Source organism: Patiria miniata, unplaced genomic scaffold (assembly GCF_015706575.1).
Source record: "Patiria miniata isolate m_02_andy unplaced genomic scaffold, ASM1570657v1 HiC_scaffold_11, whole genome shotgun sequence".
Lineage (NCBI taxonomy): Eukaryota > Metazoa > Echinodermata > Asteroidea > Valvatida > Asterinidae > Patiria > Patiria miniata.
In genome coordinates, this window is record NW_024037049.1 from 2689521 (window position 1) to 2705777 (window position 16257).

General features: G+C 38.6%; 1 protein-coding gene across 3 annotated transcripts in view; it reads left to right on the forward strand.

Moving 5' to 3' along the window:
• Positions 1 to 16257, forward strand: part of LOC119741755 (protein SSUH2 homolog) — a 40590-nt gene that overhangs the window by 11577 nt on the left and 12756 nt on the right. For all 3 annotated transcript variants that reach the window (XM_038217659.1, XM_038217640.1, XM_038217648.1), the window contains exons 2-6: positions 8018 to 8208; positions 12438 to 12574; positions 14754 to 14883; positions 15621 to 15681; positions 15884 to 16008. In XM_038217659.1, the coding sequence (XP_038073587.1) occupies positions 8029 to 8208; positions 12438 to 12574; positions 14754 to 14883; positions 15621 to 15681; positions 15884 to 16008 (633 nt within the window). In that variant the 5' untranslated portion in view covers positions 8018 to 8028. The remainder of the gene's footprint in view (positions 1 to 8017; positions 8209 to 12437; positions 12575 to 14753; positions 14884 to 15620; positions 15682 to 15883; positions 16009 to 16257) is intronic.

Here is a 16257-nt window from a genome sequence, read left to right on the forward strand (position 1 = left end):
TGTACATCAATAAATTTTTCTTTGATTGATATTTTCGGCGTAGTATCTGTGGCATGACTTTATATAACCATTTTTAACAGTGACGGCAACAACAAATGTCGTTGATTAACACATACTTGTAAATGTTGTATGCACTACACAAAACATAAGTCCGGTTCGTACTCTGTGTGAAAGAGAATGCAAACGCAAAAGATTGATGCCATAGCAAGTTTTCGCGCTGCGATTTTGCAAAGGTTGAGCATAATTTCAACTCGGGCAAATTTTGCAGTGAATATTTCATGACATCAAAATCATTGATCAAAAGTATGAACCGGCATTAGGCCTAGCAATGAAATACAAAAATCATCATGGTTCCCGTGTTGGAGGTGATGAACTGTCGCAACATCTGAGGACCATTCAGGGCGCCGAACTGGCAGGGACAGGTTCCTGATTGGGAGTGAAAGAAAATATGACAATCGTCAGTTTATGGAAAGAATTTTTTTTTTGGAATTACTCTTCAGATTATTATAAAAGCACTCTTGCAGCATAGTACCAATTAGTCATGTACGCAGCCTAAAAGCAGCCTTCATTATGTTGTAAAGCAGTCCATAGTAAATTTTCCAAAATTAAGTAACACAAATATTCAGGCACCATGCATTAGGGCCTCACAAAAAAAAAATTATTTCAATATTAATTTAAAAAAAAAACACCCCCCCCCAAAAAAAATCCAAACAAACAAACTAACCAATGTTCCTAAAAATGCATGTGCTCGTGTGCGTGATCATACATAACATACATGTACATGTACATCATACTGTACACGCTGCACATGGCCACGCCAAAAAAGGCCGAAAAATTTGAAATCTCGCGCAGGAAAAGTGACTCGGAGAAAAGTACATACATGTCGCCACAAGCTAAAATATGTATCAAACGAAAGCTCATTGCTCCCTTTATCGTTGTGTAGTGATCATTTTCGTCTTTATTTTCTACCTGAGTCAGGGCACAACAAATAAAAACACAACAAAACTCACTCTCAAAATCACAGCCGAACTTCGAGTGAACAAAATTCTGCCAAAAACATGCAGAATCTCGACGTATTTTATATCGTTCGATTCAGAAAAACGTTCGCTGTCGACTCACCACACCATCTTGGAAACCAGCTGCTTCATTTGGAATGTGTAGTTCGTGAAAAAAGATCGGGCGAACTCTCGCAATTACACGTGTAAGTCTCGTGGCGGTTTCGTGACGTAGGCCGTTCAAATAAAATTCGGGATTTGACCTCATTATCGCGTGCACTGCGTACTGACTGTTAAGGCTCTTTTTATTTTGACTTTACGACGTCAAAAGTACCGATGTCACTTTTCCCAGTTCTGGATCGGTTCAATCAGTTCCGAATCGATCAAAAACTGCTTCGCGCAAAAAAAAAAAGAATCACATGAGATTTTTTTTTTTTTTTCAGCCAGAATTTACCGAATCAAGCATATTTTCTGATAAAGTATTATTTAATTTTCCCAAAATAGTTCATTCAAGAGAATTCCACCAAATTTAACAAAGAGAAAAACGTAAATGATTTTGAAACGTTTGTCTGCAGCGCAGCGCCATGAACTCACGCACGGACCGAAAACATTTTGACACAGCACACAGAATACGTCACACAAAATTGATTAATGCGCGTGTAGTTGGGTCGTAAGGATAAGGGATGAATAAGTACACGCGCTTTCCGGAACTAGTCATTTGTTGGCGAATTTTCAAAAATTAGAGACTCTATGGTCCGAGTAACTTGGACCCAACTTATCGCCTTTTTAACATTCGGACATAGTCTCGCCACACCATGTCCGAATGTTAAAAAGGCGATAAGTTGGGTCCGAGTTACTCGGACTAGAGACTCTACAACTTATTTTGATACAACAAACATTCGATGGAAGAGCTTTTACGACTGTAGTGTATAAACAAAATATTCGAAATCACATGGTTCAAGTAGTGTACCGAGGAGAACATTTTTTCGTCGATTCCAGCTCCGGCGATTTTCTACAAACCGTCCAAACAAGTCAAAGTGCGAGTTAGAAATCTGACCGAAATTCCTGTTCTAAAGATTTTATTGAAAAGATCTTCGTATATCAAGAAGCATACAATTTTGTCAGAAATAAAATATTGGAGACTAATCCAAAAGAGGTAGGTTTTTATTTGAAGCTATCCGGAACTAGGAAAAATCCGGAACTAGGAAAACTACTGTAAAGGCTATAGCCCCACTAGTGTGGCCGCGATATTGCTGCGCTGTATCTCTGGCCACATGCTAGCCCAGGTTAGACAACGTCTTCATTGTATTACCCATTGCATTGCGACTGACACAACGGAGTCCAACCTGGGCTAGCCATAGTCCAAGTAACTTGGACCCAACTTATCGCCTTTTTAACATTCAGACTAGTCCGAGTAACTGAAACCCAACTTATCGCCTTTTTAACATTCAGACTAGTCCGAGTAACTGAAACCCAACTTATCGCCTTTTTAACATTCAGACTAGTCCGAGTAACTGGGACCCAACTTATCGCCTTTTTAACATTCGGACACGGTCTGGCGATAGTAGGGTCCAAGCTAATCCTTACATGCTGAGCAACACAATTGTGTCCTTGACAAAAAAACCCAACATTGCCCAACAAAAACATCAGATGGCATCTTCATGCCCAGCGTTCATTAGATGGTCCCCGTATCCCGAGTGCGATTCCTTTACCGAGCGCCCGCTGCATCGATTATGATAATGAAGACTGCAGCAGGTGCATTTTGAACGATAATAGGGAGTGGGGAACTAGCTTGAACTGGTTTCCGTCCATAAAATCTACCCTAGTTCCCGACTCCCTATTATCGTTCGAAATTCACTTGTGTTTTCAAGTGCGATTCCGTTACCGAGCGCGATGCATCAATTATGATAATGAGTAGACTGGATCACGTTTGTAAACTTAAGTGCATTTCGAACGGTTAAAGGGAATCGGGAACTAGCTTTAACTGGTTTCCGCCCATAAAAGGTGCCCTAGTTCTCGACTCCCTATTATCGTTCGAAATGTACCTGTGTTTACAAATGAGATCCAGTCTACTCATTATCATAATCGATGCATCGCGCCCGGTAACGGAATTGCACTGGGGATACAGGGACCATCAAATGTACGCTGGGCATGAAGACCGCATCTCATCATTCAAACATTAACACGAGTTGGAAATTTAACGTGTTCATCCGGATCATACATGTAAGTAAACCTAAGTACAACCTCCTCAGCAGTGGGCGAGTGTGGCTAGCCTAGTCCGAGTAACTTGGACCCAACTTATCGCCTTTTAAACATTCGGACATGGTCTGGTGATAGTACGGTCCAAGCTAATCCTTATATGCCGAGCAACACAATTCTGTCATTGACCCAAAAATCGAACATTGCCCAACAAAAACATCAGATTTTACCCTCAAAGCATCCTCCAAATTACTAGATACGCCACTTAAGGTACAAGTAGACATCAATAAATAAGATGGTTGTACTGAAGTTTACTTACGATCCGGATGAAAAGTAAAATTTCCTGTTCAATTCCGAGAGCTCCCCTAGCGATCGTGAACACGTTAAATTTCCGATTTGTGTTTGAATTGCCATGTGGTCTTCATGCCCAGCGTTCATTCGATGGTTCCTTTTATCCCGAGTGTGATAAAAATAAAACGGCACACAGTGTAAAATGAATGGCGCCCCCAATAACTAATCAGTAGACTTGCCTCAGTGATGTTGTGTTCTTCTTTCGGGGGAAGGGCAGGGTCTTAAAAAATCATCCAGCAGACATTTACAATCTTTAATCAACTTGAACGTTACAGGGAAAATATTAGACTTTATTCAGGGGATGTTTTGGTCAAACATTAACTATGAACAAAAAAGATGAGATCATTATAAAAAAACACTTCCCGCATACTGCGATAATAGGGAGTCCACCTCCGTTCGCACACTCCAAGCATGTCTATTTTCACAGGCATTGTACATGGAATAAACCACACACCACCATCGGATTTTTTTATATCAATTTGAAAAGGAAGAGTTATACTACACAAAAGACAGGACAATTTAGGAAGGTTAGTGGGGAATCTCTATTCCGAACGAGAAACGTGATAAGTGCTGCAGTAATAGGGCAACCCATCCTACATGGCGGTATCAATAACCTCTTTTGTATTTACCGACTAACCCCATAAATGTATTTTTTTTCACCGAAGCTTGAAACAGAATTACATTTAAAAAAATGCTGGTTCAGCATTTTTTTTGTCACTAAAATCAGTTGATTTTTGTTTGCTGGGCAAGGGTTTTGCCAGATCCCTTCCTGCTATGATAGTGGAAGGTCTTAAACTTGTCCAGAACGTCATTTTTGGGGAGTCAGAACTTGAATTCCCAACTAAACTTTGTGTAGGTCATCTGTATTCTACATTTCAGTGCAGTACAATTCTTGCAGGTGTAGCCAGGCCTGACATCAGCTGGCAGGCATAATTATGTTTTTTTCAATAAGGTATTGACAGAAAATTCATTGTTTATGCCTGTTTAGCATCCAAGCGTGTAGAAAAAAAGGTAGAAAAACATGTTAGCTTCCATTATCCATATGCACGAGAAAATGCATTTCAAAATAGTGCTGACTCAGCATGACTCAACACTTTTAGAATGATGGCTCCCACGGCCGTCAAGGGCCAGATCTCCACATTCCAATATCCACATTTGTTGATATGATATTGGTCTATATCTGTACCAAATTTGGCACTGTTATTATAAAATGCACGTTTGCTATGCCACCCACTTTACAGCAGTTTTGAGTGATTTAGGGGTAGAGGAAGCAAAAATGGCCATGGTGAGCCCAATTTTTAAAAAATTTCACTTAATAAAATACATAGCACATAAATATATGGATGCTACTTATTATGATAGATAATGGACAGATCCGAATTTGGTCATAAGCCCAGCCCACCTTAGCAACGGTATGGCAACGCCATCAGCTCGGTCAAAGTAAACAAACGTGTGTACTGTGTGTAGCATGATGTACATGTACGTACTTTTTAACAATGGCAACAATGAGAGTGGCTGATATATTTCAATGATTTTGGAGAAAAAAAAATTGAAAACGGGGAAGTTAAAGAGTACAACTTTTTGAAATTCCAGACTGGGTATGTGCCCAAAATTCATTTGAAGTTTGAAAGATGGTTGTGTAGTACAAGAGAAATTCTACAAAACTTATCACAGGTACCAAATTTACCTGGAAAGCTGATAAAGGAGACGAAGCAGCTGCGCCGCATATGATCGTCGTAAGTTACATACATGTAGGCCTAGCCTAGGCCCCTACCTTGAATTTGTAGCTAGGTAAGTTTTGGAATAAATTGCCTGTATTTGTGTGACCACGACAAACTTAAAGCATAGGCTAGTCACGAAGAGGAAATGGCCTTCAAGTTCAAAACCCTCAGAAGCATGAAAAGTACAGGGTGAAACTCATAGGCCTGGTTGTTCTGAACGTGATCAGTGATAGCCTACCGGTAGGCCTACTTTTATTTTGATAAATCCATGACAGTGAATGTCGTTCATTATATGCTGAATTAATGCTATTCATGCTGAAATTGGTGTAAGACGTGCAAACCCCGCCAGCCTGATATACATCCGCACGCTTTGCTGTCCATTTAACATTTTCAAGGTTTGCTTCATTAGGAGTTTCGGAAGTGGAAAAAAAAATATGTTCAGTAGATCTTGATAGTAGATCTGCAATATTGTATCGATTGCCATAAAAAAAAAAATCAAATTTCTAACAGTTGATTTTATGTTGATTTTCTAGAAATCTAGAAATCTTTGGTTGGTTGTAATACGATACTTGATGACGTCATTGCCAGAAAGCTTGAGGGCTATAATAACTGTGCTATTTCCAGCAAAACTCTGGATTACACCTCTCGCGGTTGATTTTTCAGTAATTTTTCAAAGTGTCTTTTCAATATAAGTTCCGGTCTGATGACGTAATCATTTTTTTTTCAAGCACAAGGCTTGTCTGCATTAAGGTCATTGTATATGGTACATTAATTTTGAAGCGATTACCGCAAACTTTGTCACACACATGCAATGAAAGTGCGTGTTTGACATTTTCTAACCTGTCGCTAGAAGGCGCTCGAACATCTCACAACGTCACCGATAATTGTTTTGTAAGGTTCAACCTAGGCAGAGACTAACATCATTGAAAGCAAGTTCACATCTTTTTCCAATTTCAAATTATAAGGCACTTCCGGTTTCAATCGGAAGGAAGGGTCACGTGATAGGACGCGCACAAGATAAATGAAGATCATGTATCATCATATCAATTCCCGTACAATTCAAGTTCTGGTCTCTCACGTGTGATTTGTTATTGAGTTTAGAATATTAAATTTATTAACCCTAACTCCGAAGCATAATTTACTAGGAACCATGTATGTATTATACCCATTCAGGCAAATTCCAACACCCACATGGGAAATTGTACACGCACACTGTTGGACTTAGTTTCTGGAGGTATGCCAAACCCAATGTCAAAGACCATCAGTCTAACACACATTGCATTGTCGCCCAATTTGGGGGTGTTTTTGCAGCTTTGATTTTTCATGAAAATGTCAGATACGCATGAATTTTTTTTCGATAATATAAATCTTGAAGATGCCCTCTTTCTAGAAAATTATATCACCTGAGCCACATGGGGATTTCCCCCTTGTTTTGGCCAATTTGAAGGCGGATTTTTGGCTGGGGCCATATTGGGGGTCACCCAAATCAGGAACGACATCTACAATTGCCTTTTATTTCGCATAGGCCTAAATGTCAATATTAGTAGTCAGAGATTACATAAAAATTGAAATAAAAAGTTAATGCAAAGTTCCAAGATTAGGGGTCTTCAATATTTGAAAAAAAATGCATGTGACGTATCATGACTGATCATTTTTGGCGCCCCCCCCCCTAAAATTAAGGTGTAAAGAATGAAGGGTACAATTTTCCTTTACTCCTGCTCTACTACAGTAGTTGTACCCATGTATCCAAATGCAGCTTCCAAATCAATTTCAATCTCAAGATATGGGTCCTTAAAGTCAACGATTTATTCTATGGGCCAGTCAGTTTCCCCTTTTTAGGCAAAGTTCATTAAACTTTGTGCTACTGTAACACCTCAACGGAAAGTAATTTGAATTTTTGCTTTCGACCTCATCTATAGAACAACTACATGTAACAAAACCTTTTCACCAAGTTTGAACAAAATCTGTGACTTATGGTGCCATGGCCCGTTGAATTGGCATGGAATGACTCAGGTTCAAACCTCACTCCAGTCATTTCTTTGTTCAACTTTGAAAATTACTTTTCTTTTCTATTCCTTCATTCCTTCATGTAGCAAATGGACACCAATTTTATATTTTTGGTCCCCACGTAACCTTCACCAGATGTGCTTGTTCAAATTGTCAAAAATGCCCTAGACAACATAAGCACACCCATTGTAAAATGGAAGCAGGTTGTTCTTTCTCAGTAATATACATGTACATGCGTAGATTCTACGCACAATTAAAGATGGCTACTTTAGTACTACCGTACATGTATGTGCCAGGAACCATGTGAAAACACTGCAGGTTTGTGTACATTCAGATAAATATTTTTGTCTGCATTCATGTACATGTAACGGTACTTTGCACCATACATGTACAAACCAGTGTGTGCATCTAGTGTGTTCTGTACATCAAGTGTGTTCTACCATACCTGCACAGAGTTCACGTTGGTAAACAAGTTTGAGGTTTATCAAATAAACTATTAATGTATTACATATGTCTTCTCTTTTCATTTTGTATGTGTATGTATTATTGAGTGGTCATCAAACTTTTTTTGTAACATTTATTTTTAGATAGTAAGATAATTAGCTACATGTACATGTACATTTACAATGTATAGTACCATGGTAGTACTGGTCACCATCTTTTTGTAGATCCTTTACAATTGCCATTTTTAATTGCCAGTTGTTAGATACATGTATTAACGTCACACTTTTATTTCATCTTTAGAGCTCTCTAAGATGCAGCAGCCACAAGGCAGTTACCCGCCACAGTCAGGGGGGTATCAACAGGGAGGGGCACCTCAAGGATATCCACAGCCCCAGGGGCAAGGTGGTGGATATCCACAACCCCAGGGGCAAGGTGGTGGATATCCTCAGCCCCAGGGGCAAAGCGGTGGAATAAACACTTCAGCAACACAGGTACTTACAGCCATCCAAATTTTTCAACATTTTCACAGAACAGAGACTACTACTCAAGACCCGTCCCTCCCCTCCCCTCCCCGAAAAAAAGAAGAACTTAAATCAACACTTTTTTTGTATGTGCACAACAGTACCATGTTCAAATACCGAAATGTTCATGTATTAGGCCTAAAGCCTTTGTGCTGCAAAGTTCCACCCAGGAGCAGCATGTACCAATATAAACACTATTTTACTAATAAAAACATTGACATGTGTAGAAGTCAAGTTGCATTTATATCTAAGAAAATGTACATTTATTGCATATTGTATTTAAAAAAAGTGATTAAGAAACAAATTTACCAGTGATTTATTTACAATAAGGTCAAAAATATATCTGCAAAAAAAGGGTCGGTTGCTCTGTTATTTTTTTTGGGGGGGGAGGCAAATTATTATGCTGCACATACGAGTATTTTCGGCCGAATTAATTTGCACCAGTCAATAGCTATCAAAATTGGCGCCCAAAATGGAAAAAAAAAATGCCTTCAATAAAGCATTTTTTTGAAATCGACGATACTTCTACATAATGGGGCATTTAAGTCGTACCGGTACACACCACTATGCACACCATTATTTACAGGGGACTGGCCACCACCGTCTGTGCTGCGTAGTTTCAGCATGCATAAAAAGCCATTTCACCATTTTTGCCAGTGGAAATAGCCGCGTGGTATCACTACAAGTACGATTGTTAAGACCTCCAAATACATACAGAAAAGCAGCAAAATAATGTAATAATAATGTGATGGAGCATATATACAAGTTTGGTTAGGGTCCTGGCTATTGATAATTCAGACGTTTTTTGGTCAAACTCTTCAAGAGTAATTCAGAACTTATTGGTCAACGATTTTGCAGTATTTGCTATCCATGTGCTGAAGCCATTTTTACAACTGGTGCATGTGATTATTTTTACTAACCACAAACAACTAAATGACACACCTCTCAAAAAACAACTAAGTAATTCTAAACCTGTTCTTTCAGACATACTTATCCAACAAACATGACAAAGAAAGCTGGACTAAGGCAATATTTTTTATGTCAATTGGAAGCTGAAGTTGAGTAAAACAAGCGCGGTGCACAATAAGCTCTGGCCCGGTTCCGGAATGTCTCACTTTATATGCAAAATAGACAACGGCATTGCATTTGGTAAATATTTGGTCAATTGGTAGTTATGTTTTATGGGAAACCTGGGGAGCCCGTTTTTGGTCAATTTTCCGGAGACAGACTGAACGGCCGGCCGGCCGACCAACTGACCGACCGACAGACTGTCAAAACACGAAGTGACATGTAGAAGCTCCTGCCAGAGCTTAAAAATACCTACAAAAGAAACACTACGTCCATGACTATACTTGGTCATTTTTGTATATAAACATACCAATGGCCAACTGGTACCAACATTACTTTACAAGGGAACTGAAATTAGCGGTATGTCAAAAAGTGGAGCTTTGGATCAAGGTACTAAATTGTGTAGTGCATGGTATACAAATATTGAGTGGCTCAGCGTGGAATGGGAGGAATATTAGCGCAAGGTAAAATCTTGACTTTTCCATTTCACGAGGCGAAGCCGAGTGAACTGGAAAAGTCAAGATTTTACCGAGCGATAATAGTCCTCCCATTTCACATTTTAAAGCCACTCAATATTTGTTTTATTTAACTGACATATAGATCCTTGTCATTTGATTGGAATTTATTTTCTTCAATACAAAACTGGAGGAAATTTCTCTATTCCAAACCACCCCTTCACGAAAATATTTGAACCCAACGCTGTAGCGCTGGCTCTTTGGAACAACACGCGCTACGCCCCACACTGAACGCGCACACCAACATGCATTTGCACACAAATACCGGTACCCCGCCATGATCCTAACTGTTGAATAGTATTTCCCATTCCCCATGGGCGGATAGTACTTTTTGAGCCGCAGCGTAAATGGGAGCAATAACGAATGTCACGTGATGTGAGTTCCACCAATCAAATGACAAGGATCTGTATGTCAGTTATATGTATATAAATACAATACTGTTGAGATTTTGGGGTGAGAAAATTGGATCCAGATTGATTAACCTTCTTGTTACCTTTTGGTCTTTTTATTTTTTTCTCATGTGCATATAGAGTGAGAGATATAAAGGAGATAACTTTATGACCACTGGACGTGGGAATTAATTTTGATCAGTTATTTAGTGTGAAAATAGGGCACAAAATGAACACCAAAATGTGACATGCAACATAAGGGGTTAGAACTTTTATATTTCCTGATAAAATGTTATTTATTTTACTTCTCTTAGCCAATTTTTTTTTCTATAAAAGCTTCTTGTTATAAATACCAGAAGTTCCGTGGAAAATACTTGAAATTTCTGAAAAAAATGAGGAAATATGGAAACTGTAACGGTTGTAACATTTGGTGTCCAAAATGTTACAAACATAACATGGGCATAACAGCAACTGAAAACAGACATGTCCTGATTGAAAGTGGAGTGATTGTGAACCATCAGCAGTCATGACATATTGTAAAAAAAAAAAAGTCGTCTCCATGTGCTTTCCATGTACAAAAAAATCACGTTAAGAACACAGATCACTTTGGTGTCCAACTGTTACATACGTAACATTCCATTTTTCCTCCTACACAGAGTGAAGCAAATGGAAGCAATTCGCTTTAAACTATATTTGAAGTGAAGCTACCCATGCATACATCTTGTACTATCCTCAATTCATAACATTCAAATATGAATTATGAATAGGCGCATGGTTGAACTTTGGGGTCCACACAATTGATACGTGTTACATACGTTACAGCAAAATATGAAATTTGTAAAATACCGGTAGGCTACATTTTACAAAGCATTTTGATTACTTAGCTTGCAATTGTATAGAATCTTCATTTTAATGTTCATTATTAGCCTATTCCATAAGTCGCTGTGGTTTAAGGGAGTTTGTGGATGTTGGTGTCTTTTGTTACAAACTTAAGATATTATGCCGTTAATGTCTAATAAATATCTCCCAACATGGTATGTACAATATTTTAGCACATTTCTGTACTTCAAATGACAAAGTGATTGTAATAATATAACATTTAGTAACTAAAATTAACCAACAGCAAAATTTGAAATGTTTTCTGTACATTTTAGGTAACGTTTGTAACGGCGTCTTTCAGTACATTAATCAGTTGGTCATTTCTCTATAATCCAAAGTCCTGGTCCAAATAGGTCGATATTTCAAGTGTTGGGCTCCCTGACTAATGCCAATGCATACCACATATCACAAGTTACCAACCTCATAAATGCTGTTTATAGCACAAACAGGACACCTTGTTACGAACGTTACATTTGAATTTCAGAAAATAATTAACTATGAAAACTGTACTTTTGGTAAGAAACTATCTCTATACTTTTAAATTGCTTCCTACACAGATCATAGATTAAAATAAAGACAGAAATTTTACTGTATTTTGAACTCAATTTTTTGAGATGCCTGTCACACTTTAGTGACCCAGTATCATATTTATACACATATAATACTAGATGGTATAACTGTGGCACTGTAGCCGTATACAAAATGGTATACATTGGTGAACATGTGTGTATGTATGGTACATGTACATCTGTACATGTAGCATTGGCATGATTGGATGCATTTAGCATTGGATGCATAGTCATCACATTGTTAATAGATTAAAATTATAAAAAAAAAGCTCTTCTCTTGTCCGATTTTTGTCCCTGCTGGTTGGTAAAATATATAACTGAATTTAACTGAGAAAAGTTGCTAAAAATACAGGTGCTCTCGAACATTCTCGAAACATCATCCTGGACATCATTTTCCTAAGAACTGTACATCTGCCCATAATGTTATCCCTGCTCTAGAAGGCAAACACCAAAATACAACATTGTTTGTTGTATTTTAAAATTTGGAGCCATGGGGTATACTGCACTGAAGATAGTTAGCATTTGCTACACGTACTATCGTATGTATTAACCTCCAGCTATCTGAACAGTCACAGACAGTAAAAAAACAAAAACAATCCTCTTCACCTGCCATGCCTTTTACACAGGCTAGTCACCAACAGTCAGATCATATTTGCTTTATGTAGGCTGGGAGCTCTTTACTGTTGAAAACAGTCACTTGATTGATTTTGAGTGAATGATTGTGGCACAGAATGTATGATTGCATTGTTTTATTGTGCATAATTTCTACTTGATTCTAGCCCCCAGCAGCAGCCACTGCCCCACCATCGGACAATATGGATGCTATTGCTGGTTATGGCAATTTTGGTGCCCCGCTGGCCCCTCCTTCCTATGATCAAAGTATGATGGAACCACCACAGCGTTCGGATTTGCCCAAGTGAGTGTAAAGTGCCCTCTGAACCCATTCAACTTCCCCCAAGACTATTTCACTTCCAGTTGCAATTTTGTTTGCCACATTAACATACCGGGAGAAAGATAATTGATGTAGAAGTAACAATCAGGTATGGTTAAAGCTCATGGTAACAACTTGATTCAAGGGAATCATTGTGCAAGGTTGTATTTTTCTGTTACCGCCTATAGAAATTAAATGTTCCCATTTGAAATGTGTACATGTGTATTACCGTGAAGGAAATTTTGGTACAATGTACATTGGTATATCTTCTCTATACAAAATCATTGAAGTTTGGCCCTTTTGAAGTGGGCGACTTTTTAATCCAAATATTTACATTTTCAATTTGTGCTTGTGTACATTGCTTTGATTTTAAAGGAGTTTGAAGATATGGAAATGTATAAACTGGCATATACGTGTACACCTGCATTGTACTTTGCTCTTGTAGTATTTTTTTTGGGGGGGGGGGGGCAAAGGCAAAGCTTGTCGCCCAGTTCACAGGCGAAAGGCGGCTTTGTGCAATCATGGACCCCCTATTGTCACTAATTTTCCTTCATTTGTTTGTACCTTTACTATTTTAACAGTTCTCATTGGTTTTGTACACAAATTTCAATTGTGGACGTGCTGTCAAATATGGACCTTTGGTTAATGCTCGTATTCTTTCCTCCATAGTCCACGATTGCCGGGGTTTACACACACACACACACACGCAGACAGTCGTGTTTTGCTATGCTTCCGAGGATCGGCTTAATGTTTTCCTTTGTTCCTTTAATAACCTTTCCCATAGACTAAGCGCGCAAACCGGCATTCGAGGACAATAGGCACCGTCGTCCGAGGATGAAAGGTCCCTTTGTGCTCCTTTTGTTGTCTGTCCTCAAGCTTGATACAGTACAAGAGCACGCATGTTTATACCAAGTGGCTGTAAGCCGGAGGGGGATATTGCGACAGCATTTTCCGTCTGTGCATATACATGTATCTGTGTGTGCGTATGCATTTGTTTATGGTGTAAATCGAGGACACACACGTGCAACATCATCAGTGAATCGAGGTCAAAAATCGAATCAAGGACTCCTTGGTTGGAAAACGTGTACAAAACCAATGAGAGTTGTTGCAAAAAAGGTAGTACAAACAAAGGATTATCAGCCATATGGTTGCGAAGGGCGATTTCTAAAGGTTATGTATCACTTTATTTTGAATGAAACTACATGTACACAGACATGTTCATGTTGGCGGGTGAAATCTTTAAAAATTAATTTCTCCTATTTGGAAGACCGTATCTTCATGCAATTTTCAGAATTTATTTCCCCTATACATGTAGTGATCCAAGCATGTGCTGAGAAAAATTCATTGCACGAACCCTTTAATTAAGAAAGCGAGGTGTGCAATTACGAATTGAAGACATTGGATATGATTTATGCCAAGATGACAAAATGTGAAATATGTTTGCTCATTAATGAAAAGGAATGCCCAATCAACCCCTTACTACTGGTTTGGACAAAGTTTAATGAACAACGCGATAGTTTTAATTTGAATGCATCTTTTACAGGGACGAGTGAAGCTAAAAGACGATAAAATGCTCGGATAGTGAAATTGAATGATTCGTTTTGATTGTCGAATGTCGATCTACGTGATTTTTCAATTTTTATCTAATGAGCCAGGCAAATTGAATGAAAACCCATTAGTGGTGATAGCATGATAATAGTTTCACATTGAGTGCTGCATCCAATAGCCATGAAAGGTTTACAGATTTCTTCTTCTCTTACTTGGTTTCACTTACACATCAAAGCCACTTTTGATAAACAAAAGTTACCCACATTGCAGCAGTCAACAATTGTTAAATAGTGGCTACTCAATATTTCTTGAGTGTACGATGCAGATTTATTTAGGCTGTCATACATGGATGCACTTTAATAAGTGCATACACGTACATGAACAGTACAAAATAGACGAGCTTGGCATGTGGCTGGTAATTATTCCATTTCCGACCATTATTTCACACTCTCTGTGATGCATGATTTACACTCCAGGGATTAGATTTCTATTTGTGCTGGTGTTATTTATCATGCCCATCCCTCCTCCAACCTTCCTACTGGTAGAATTGATAGATTTGACAGGATATAGTGAATGATCCTCCTCCTATTTTAGTCTTTACTGCATTACTTAACAGTATGCCCACCGTGACAGTGGAACAGGCAAGGGAGGCCCTGCTTAGTCATGTGGCTGAGAATTGCTGTTATGGTAAAAAGGCTGCTCAAGAAATGGTCTTCAATGATATCAGTCATTCAAGTGCCTTCCATGTAAGTATGCTTGTATACAGGTATGTTTGATAATTGAATGTTTTGCAGTCACCAATAGCATACATGTAGTAATAAATCGCTGGCTGTGGGTGAACCGAATAGGCAGCATCATTTGATGTTTGAGGGCGCTGTTCATGTACATGTGTGTGTGCGTATGCTTCATTTCTGTCCTTGTTTGGTGCTTTGTAGATTTTAAATTTGCATTCCCCTTGCTTTTGAGTTTCATCCCAAGAAAACAATTCTTTTCCTAAATTTGCTACTTTTCTAGCAATACAAAAGTTAATCATTTTTGAATGAGATACGCATATCTACCAAAGAAAATCGGCCAATGTTTAGTTATTGAATTATTTTACAATTTCAAATTATTGGCTGCCAGAATATAATACCAGGGTAGGCTGAAGATAAATATGTGGCTCTGAAGTATAATTTAAATAACCCTGATAGAAAAAAAAGTTTACCTTGTTTCTTGTATTAAACCGACTGCAGTCAACTTAACTTTGGCATGGCTGGATTGGTTTGCCACCTGAAGTGTGCTGATCCCATTAATCCCTGCTCATTGTTCAAGACAAGGTTTCACATGTGAGTGCACGCATGTTGGACATTTGCGCAGACATCAATCATGGCTGTGATTGGTCACAACATCATGGGGATGAACTTGATCAATTGGTATATTCCCCAGGTCAACACTTTACATGTGTATCTGTTTTCTTCCTTGTTTTCCCCTTCCATCTTTAAAGTACAAGTTGGAAACTTTCACAGAAAAGCGGACAACTGCATGGGCTTCAGAACCTTTCAAAGGTAAACAATGACTAGATTTGATGATGTCAATGTTTTTGAAATCGTGCTGTAAAATACAAGAATGTCAGAGTATGTGTTCCACATTTCACACTTATGTGTGACACTTTTGTAATGTATGAAAGTCAATTAACAAAAAGTATGTTTCTTTTATGATTTAATAAGTTTTGCTGAGAGTGCTGGACATTTCCTTTGTTTTCATCAGGGCAAATGGTTGATGGGCCCGCCAATGGACCTGCACCTGGGCCATGGGATATGCAGTGCAACCCCCCTGCTAAATTCAAGAACCACAAAACTGCTGTAGAAGTGCCTCATACTGCATCTGTCAAGGTAGGACCTTTAACCCTAACGTACCTAAATCCATCAAAATCCACCCCCCTGTTTCGGGGGATTTCGGCGGATTCAGGATACCTCCATATTGAACAAACTGGGGGATTTTGATGGACTCAGGATTCGAAGCCTAGCGGAACTGGCGGATTTTGATGGATTCAGGATACCTCCATTTTGAGCTATTGGGGGACTTTGATGGATTCAGGATCTCAACAGTTTAACTCTTTTGCAATGTTTGTGGTCAAGTAA